The sequence below is a fragment of the Pteropus alecto genome, unplaced genomic scaffold (assembly GCF_000325575.1).
Source record: "Pteropus alecto unplaced genomic scaffold, ASM32557v1 scaffold67, whole genome shotgun sequence".
Lineage (NCBI taxonomy): Eukaryota > Metazoa > Chordata > Mammalia > Chiroptera > Pteropodidae > Pteropus > Pteropus alecto.
The window spans coordinates 8085220-8091835 of NW_006441061.1; the positions used below are offsets into that span (position 1 = coordinate 8085220).

Here is a 6616-nt window from a genome sequence, read left to right on the forward strand (position 1 = left end):
GGGGCCGTACCGGGGTTGAAGAGCACGATGGCGCGCAGACAGCCCAGCTCCGTCTTGTCCATGTGCATGTCCCGCATCTTGGACACCAGCTCCGTCAGCACCCTGCAGCGAGGCGGCGAGCACCAAGGCCCACGTCAAACCGTGCCCCTGGCCAGGGCCCCCACAAACTCCCGCAGGGCTTGGGGAGCCTGGCGTGGCCCCGCAGGGCAGCGGAGAAGGGTTAAGGCCACACAGGAGCTGCCCAGACAGGGCCTGACGCCTGCCGTGCAGCCCCGCGCAGTCTCACCCAGGGGAGGGCTCTCTCGGCCTGCAGAGGGTCTGCGTGCGGGCGTCTACTCTGAGACCCTGGACATGAAGAAGGGACCTCGTGGCAGCCGAGCCAAATCGAGCCAGGGGCCTGGACACTGGGGGTGAAGTCCACGGCCGCCGGACCTCAGCTGCAGACGGGGCAGGGCAGCCTGGGGCTCAGCCGGGCACCACCTCATAACCTCTCCCGTCTGTGCCCGCGAGAGCCCTTCCCGGGGACGCGGCTTCCCAGATCTCAGCTAGCCACCCGGGGGGCGCTATGTGCCCCCTTTCGTCACCAGCCACTTCCGGGGCGAAAAGCAACCCACCTACCCTCCCGGGAGCCATCTGTGGGGAGCCAGTGGGCCTCACGCCTGGTCCCTGCGCGGTGGCAGCATCCTGGACCCCCCTCGCCTATCTGCAGCACCCCACACAGCCCGGGCGCCCACCCTCAGCAGCCCTCTGCCAGCCCCAAAACTTGACAGTTGTGTCCAGTAAGTAGCAAGGGGTGGGGAGGTCAGGCCAGAGGGGAGCAAGGGGAGGTGGCCCTGGACAGTGCCCCCGAGAAGCCCAGGCCTTTCCCTGTGGGCCAGGGGTCCCAAGTCCATGCAGGATGGTGAAGGACACGCCTGCAGCACATGGGAAAGATTCGGGGAGCATGGAGGATGGGGTGGGGCGGCACGGGCTCGTGTCGTGCAGCCTCGGGCCGTCTGCTCGTGGGCGGGGGCTGAGAGCTGGGGCGGCGGCCATCTGTGTGACGGGCTGGGCCTCTCCGTGGCCGCTCTGGGCCACCATCGCTGTCACCTCTCTAGCAGCTGGGACCGTGGGGCTGTCAGCTCCGTGCGTGGCTAGTGCTGCATTGCTAAAGCGAATCCCAAAGGGATCACACTAAAAAAAGCTTCTGCGGACAATAAACACTACACTCACAGCCCCCTTCAGTGGGGTCAGCTTGCTCAAGGCCCTGAGGAGTCCTGCGACAGACACGTCCACGCACTGTTTAGGCCAGCGCCTGCCCACAGCACCTGGCCGCAACACCTTTCTGCACGTGGTGCCCCCCGGGGAGCTCAAGGGCCTGTCCCTCAGCTCTACCTGAACCGGTCCCAGAGCAGCGGTTTCTACAACTATCCCTCCCACCCCACCGGGCAAGAGTGGGGGCCTCTGCTCACCTGCAATTCAGGGCTCCCGAACTCGGGGGCTTGCCTCGGACCCCTCCCCTTGGCCTTCCCCTTTCCCCCTCACCATTCTTGTGCTGCAGCCCCCCACCCCACCCGAGGGACCCTGCAATGTCCCTCCCAGCCCCTCCCGCTCCAGCTGGCTGGAGCAGACGCCCAGGTTCCCAGGAGGCCCAGGCCCAGCGTGGACCCTCTGGGCTCACAGGCAGGGCCAGCCGGAGACAGGGGCGGGCAGCTCGTGTCCAGCCCGCCTGCTGGAACACGCACGGGCTGTGCTCGGGGACAGCAACCTGGATGGACACAGAGCCGGCGGCGGCTGCCCCCGGGGTGGCAGCGAGGAGTGGCATGCCCGGGGTCCAGGCACTGGGAGCAGCAGCTCAGATGCCGCTGACCACACGAGGCCCACACGGGCTGCGATGTGTCACAGTCACAGCCCAGAAGCGCCTGGCATGTGACTCGTGAGGGACACGGTGAAGCCGCGTCCGCAGCACGACGCACGCCCACCTTTACGGAAGCGCCCTCCCCACACGCGGCTCAGGGAACGGGAAGGAAGGGGGCGACCCGGACGCGGGACCGCGGGGGTCCCGTCTGTCCCTGCGCGTCTCTGCTCCCGTGTCCGCGGCCCCTGCAGACAGAACAGACGCCCACCTGTCGAAGATGGCGCCCACGCCGGCGCTGTGGGCGCTGTTCCGGTGCACGTGCAGCCCGGTGGCCAGGAGGATCCCGTCCTTCACGGCGATGGACCGGTGGGAGAAGGAGGCGATGAGCAGCTCGTTCCAGCCTGGTGGGGGACGCCGCGTCACTCGGCTGTCTCCGGGCCCGCGGGCCGCCCTTCCCGACCCCCGCGCGCCCCCCCGAAGGCGGCGTGTGCCCCAGGCCACCCGAGGGGCTCCGCGGAGCCCTGACCCCAAGACGGCCGCCCAGGAGAGAGGTCCCTGGGCACCTACGTTCGGGAACGCCTCTGTCTTCCACAGCGCACACGGCACAGTGAAGGCCCTGAGCAGTCCCGCACAGAACGCTGGCTGCGTGACGCGGGCCCCCCGAGCGCGCGTGCCCAGGGCTCGCTTTCTGCAAGCGCAGGATGCTGGTGCCCCCGAGAGTGTGGGGGGGCAGGGTTCTGTGTCTCTCTGGGGTGGCCACGATAGCAAGCACTCAGAGACCAATGCGTGTGACGCGGAAGACCCCAGGACAGTGAACTATGGAGCTAGACCAGGCGTGTCAGAGCCGCAGGCCAGCCCGATGCTCCCGGCACATGAGCACGGCCAGATCGGAGCAGGATCGGGGGGCTTAGGCCAGAGAAAGGAAACAATGTCCGTGCTCATCCTGTGGCCTGGAGGACATGACCCCACCTTCTGCGAGAACAGCAACAGCGATGCCCACAGGCCGCACCCCGGAGTGCCCAAACGGATCCAGGCTTGAGGCTGACGAGGCTGAACGCGTTACCCCTTTAATCCCGACTGCAACCCAGCAGAACAAGAGCCAGCCCCGTGTTACGGAGGGGGAAACTGAGGCCCACGGAAGGGAGGGGGCTGCCCTGCCACACGGCACGTCAGGACGCCCGCCCCGACGCCCCCCGGCCACTCACCGGCCCTCAGCAGGATGACCTGGTCGTCCAGCGGCAGCTCGGAGAAGTGCGGGATCCGCTTGGCCCACTCGACCAGGGTGAAGAGCTGCTTGTCCGCTGCTTGGCAGATGTTGGTGACGGGGTCGTTGGGCTAGGCGAGGAAGGGCATCATGGTGAGTGCCACGTGGACGGCACCGTGGCCCCTGGCCAGGCCCCGCTGTATCCGCGTGGGCTGAGTGACAGCCCCCAAAGGTGCCCACGTCCTAAGACCCGGAACCTGTGAATGTGCCACTTCACATGGCCAGAGGGACTTTGCACATGTCGAGTCAAGGATCGTGGGACGGGAGAGGACCCTGGGTGACGCGGGTGCCCGGTACGTCACACAGGTCCTTTCTCGAGGAGGCAGGAGAGTCAGAGAGAAGGGTGAGGGAGGAGCAGGGGTCGGAGACGAGAAGACGCTGCTGCCCCGAAGCCGGAGAAGGGGCCGCGAGCCGGGCGTGTGGGGCCTCCAGCCCCGGGAGGGCACGGAAGCGGGTGTCCCCGGGAGGGGCCAGCCCTGAGGACAACTGGCTGCCCTCCTGTGGGACTGATCTCGACCTCTGACCTCGGAAGTGCAAGAGCAGAGATCGGTGTTGTTTAAGCGTTTGGTCTGTGGTCACAAGGGCATCCGACCTGAGCCCCATTTAGTCCCACACCACGGGTAGCAGGTCCCAGTGAAGCGAGACGTGGAGGTGGGTGTTAGGGCTGGGGTGGGACTCTCATGGTCACAGCGGCCAGCTGACAGGCGGTCCTAGCTCCTCCTGCGTGGTTCCTTCCTACCAGACACAGAGGTGGCACAGAGGCTTCTAGCCAGGAGGGCACGCTCCGGTCATTCTCACAGCTGAGGAAACCCCGGCAGGCCCCAGGGCGCCCTGCTCCCAGCTCCTGGCCGGGTGGCTTGGATGGCGGGCCCTCTGGGTCCTGAGGGAGGGGGAGGGACCGGCACACCGGGAGGCTGCGGAAAGCCCTCGTTCCGGGAACCACGACCAGGGCTCCTGCACGAGCTCCCTGACAGAAACCCCCGGCCCGTGAGCATCACGCAGTCTAAACACTCCAGGCCGCGTGAAGGGCCAGCTGAGGGCTCTCTGGGGAGGCCCAGTGACAAACTGGCACTGAGGCCACCAGGTGGGGCAGGGCTGCCAGGCCGTGCTGAGCGGGACATGGAGAGGTGTCGGGTGGGGCCACCGGGGCACAGGGGGCCAGAGCAGCCCGGGGACCCCCGGTGGGAAGGGGCGGGCCCACGTTCCCTTTTCTGTCCCCTCACAAACCTCTGGGGACACGGCCTGGACAGCCAAGCACTCCCAGGAGCAGGTCCTGTGCTCAGGCTGGGACATCACGTGCCCACAGCCGGCACCCCTGTGGGCACTCACCCCCACCGTCTGTCAATGACCGGCAGCTGTGGGCAGAGGGTGGCCTACGCAGGATCCCTGGGCCATGCGTGTGGCACGCCCGGCAGCTAGCCGTGCCCGAGGCCAGGGCCAGGCTCCACTCCTCAGAGCCCCGGTCTTTCTGTCGCGTGGCTGTCTCTCTCTCCGTGCTACAGGGCAGCCCGTGAAGCGGGGGGCCCGGGCCCGGTGTGAGGGGGACCGGGCCCAGTGGGGTGGGCCACAGCGAGCCATGCGGGGAGGCGGGGTGTGGGGCACACCTGATGAGTGCCCCAGGCTGACACCCCAGGAAACGGGCCTTCCCCTGGCCACTGGCCAGCGGCCCCTTCAGAGCCCCTGAGGGGCCCAGAGCAGGCCCGGGGGACAGGCTGTCACCCTAAGCCTCTCCCAGACAGGCGAGGGCCTCAAAGGTGGGCACGGAGGTCACCCGTCTACTGTGCTCCCAGAACAAGTGAACACAGGATGTGGGGGCTGGAGCTGAAGGCTATGGGCTCTGCATGGGGGGTACAGGGCGGAGCCTGGGGCCCTCCTGCGGGGGAGGGGCTGGGAGAGGTTCCGGCTCCATCTGCCGTGTGGTCGCCAACAAACACTGGACTTCTGGGAACCGCGGTTCTCACTCAGACAAATGAGCCTCGTTCAGCAGACGTTCAACGAGCTCCCACCGTGTACCTGGGCTGCAGGGACAGCCCCTGTCCTGGGAGGCGATGGCAGGACCCCTCCTCCCACAGAGGCTCCAGGCTCCCCAGGGCCAGAGCAGCCGTCCCGCGTGATGCTGGGTGAGGCCCCCTCCTGGCCTGGGGCCCAGGCCACCCCACAGGAAGCCACGGTGGGAGGCCAGACATGGGGAGGCAGGTACGTGCCAGTCATGGGATCCCGGGTGCTACCTAGGAGTGCCCTGCACCTGCCAGCTGCCTGCCTGCAGCCACAGCCACCCTGCCCGCTCTGAAACCACAGGGGAGCAGCCTCCGGGTTTGCTTTTCTAAATAGAGTCCTCACAAAATTAAGAGCTGGCGACCCCTCTGTCGATCTCCCTGCTTTCCTGGACTTCCTGCTCAATCAGGAAACCCTCGCGGCTGGCAACCCTCCGCTCCCGGGACGGGAGAGGCAGGACAGGCGGGCCCGGCACTGCCCGCGGCCCCCAGGGCAGGGTCACTGTCCGTGACGGGAGCTGGCAGGGAGGGACCGTGCAGACGCCACCCTGCCTCCTGGCGAGGAGGGACACTTCACCCGCCACACAAGCCACCCGGGGAAGGGAGCGATCGGGCTCCGAGCCCACCTGCCTGGGGCCAGGCCCACTTCGGCAGGGGCACGAGCGGACCCAGGGGAAATGGGCTCCCTGAGGAAGTGACACCTTGGCGGAGCCTGAAGCCTGACAGCAGCACATGCAAGGCCCCGGGGGCGAGGTGGGGGCCGAGCAGGGGGGACGAGCAGGGGCTGAGCCGCTGGGAGCGGGGGTAGGATGAAGGAGAGACAGCGGGGTGCCTCGGGGCCGGCCACGGGGCTCTGGTCCCAGCCCTGAGCCCACGCGGGAGACACAGATGAAGTCCGGACACGACACTGCCCGCAAGCCGGGGGCAGACACAGGCCCCCGACACCCGCCGGACAATGGGCCAGCGACGCAGGACGCGCGAAGGAAGTGCCGAGCCCCAGGGGGCACGCCACATCCGCCGGCCCCCGACACTCGGGGCCTCCCACCCAGGGCGCTTCCCGGGGCCAGGGATCCCCCGAGCAGCCCGGGCCCTGCCGCCCCAGGGGGAGCCCGCGCAGGCTGGCACTCACCGAGCTGGGGTTCAGCCCCATGTTGGCCTCCACGTACGTCTCAGTCTTGGGCTCGACCGCCAGCTCGGCCTCCAGAATCTTCTCCACGGGCATGTCCTCGTTGGCGCTGCTCGCGGGCTCCGCCTCGGCCTCACTGCGGTCCTTGCCCCGCTGCCTCTCCTCCTGCACAGCTGCAGCGGGGGTGGCTGCTCAGCCCGGGCAGGGGCCAAGCGGTGCCCGCTGAGCCAGCGCGCCCGCGCCCGTCCCCCGTCCCGAGCCTGGCCTCTGGGTGGTCGTGCGCTCTGACAACACAGAGCACACCCACCTCTCGTTAATTCACCCAACTAACGCTCACGCCAGCTCCCACCCGGGCCGGGCACAGGCACAGGCCAGGGCCAGTGGGGCCCGGCCCT

The 6616-nt window shown here is 68.3% G+C and overlaps 1 protein-coding gene across 1 annotated transcript in view; it reads right to left on the reverse strand.

Moving 5' to 3' along the window:
- RXRA (retinoid X receptor alpha) overlaps positions 1–6616 on the reverse strand; it is a 27935-nt gene that overhangs the window by 6902 nt on the left and 14417 nt on the right. Inside the window, exons 4-7 of the mRNA XM_006918092.3 lie at positions 6225–6394; positions 3043–3172; positions 2106–2238; positions 11–102 (exon numbers count right to left, since the gene is read on the reverse strand). Of these exons, the coding sequence (XP_006918154.1) occupies positions 11–102; positions 2106–2238; positions 3043–3172; positions 6225–6394 (525 nt within the window). The remainder of the gene's footprint in view (positions 1–10; positions 103–2105; positions 2239–3042; positions 3173–6224; positions 6395–6616) is intronic.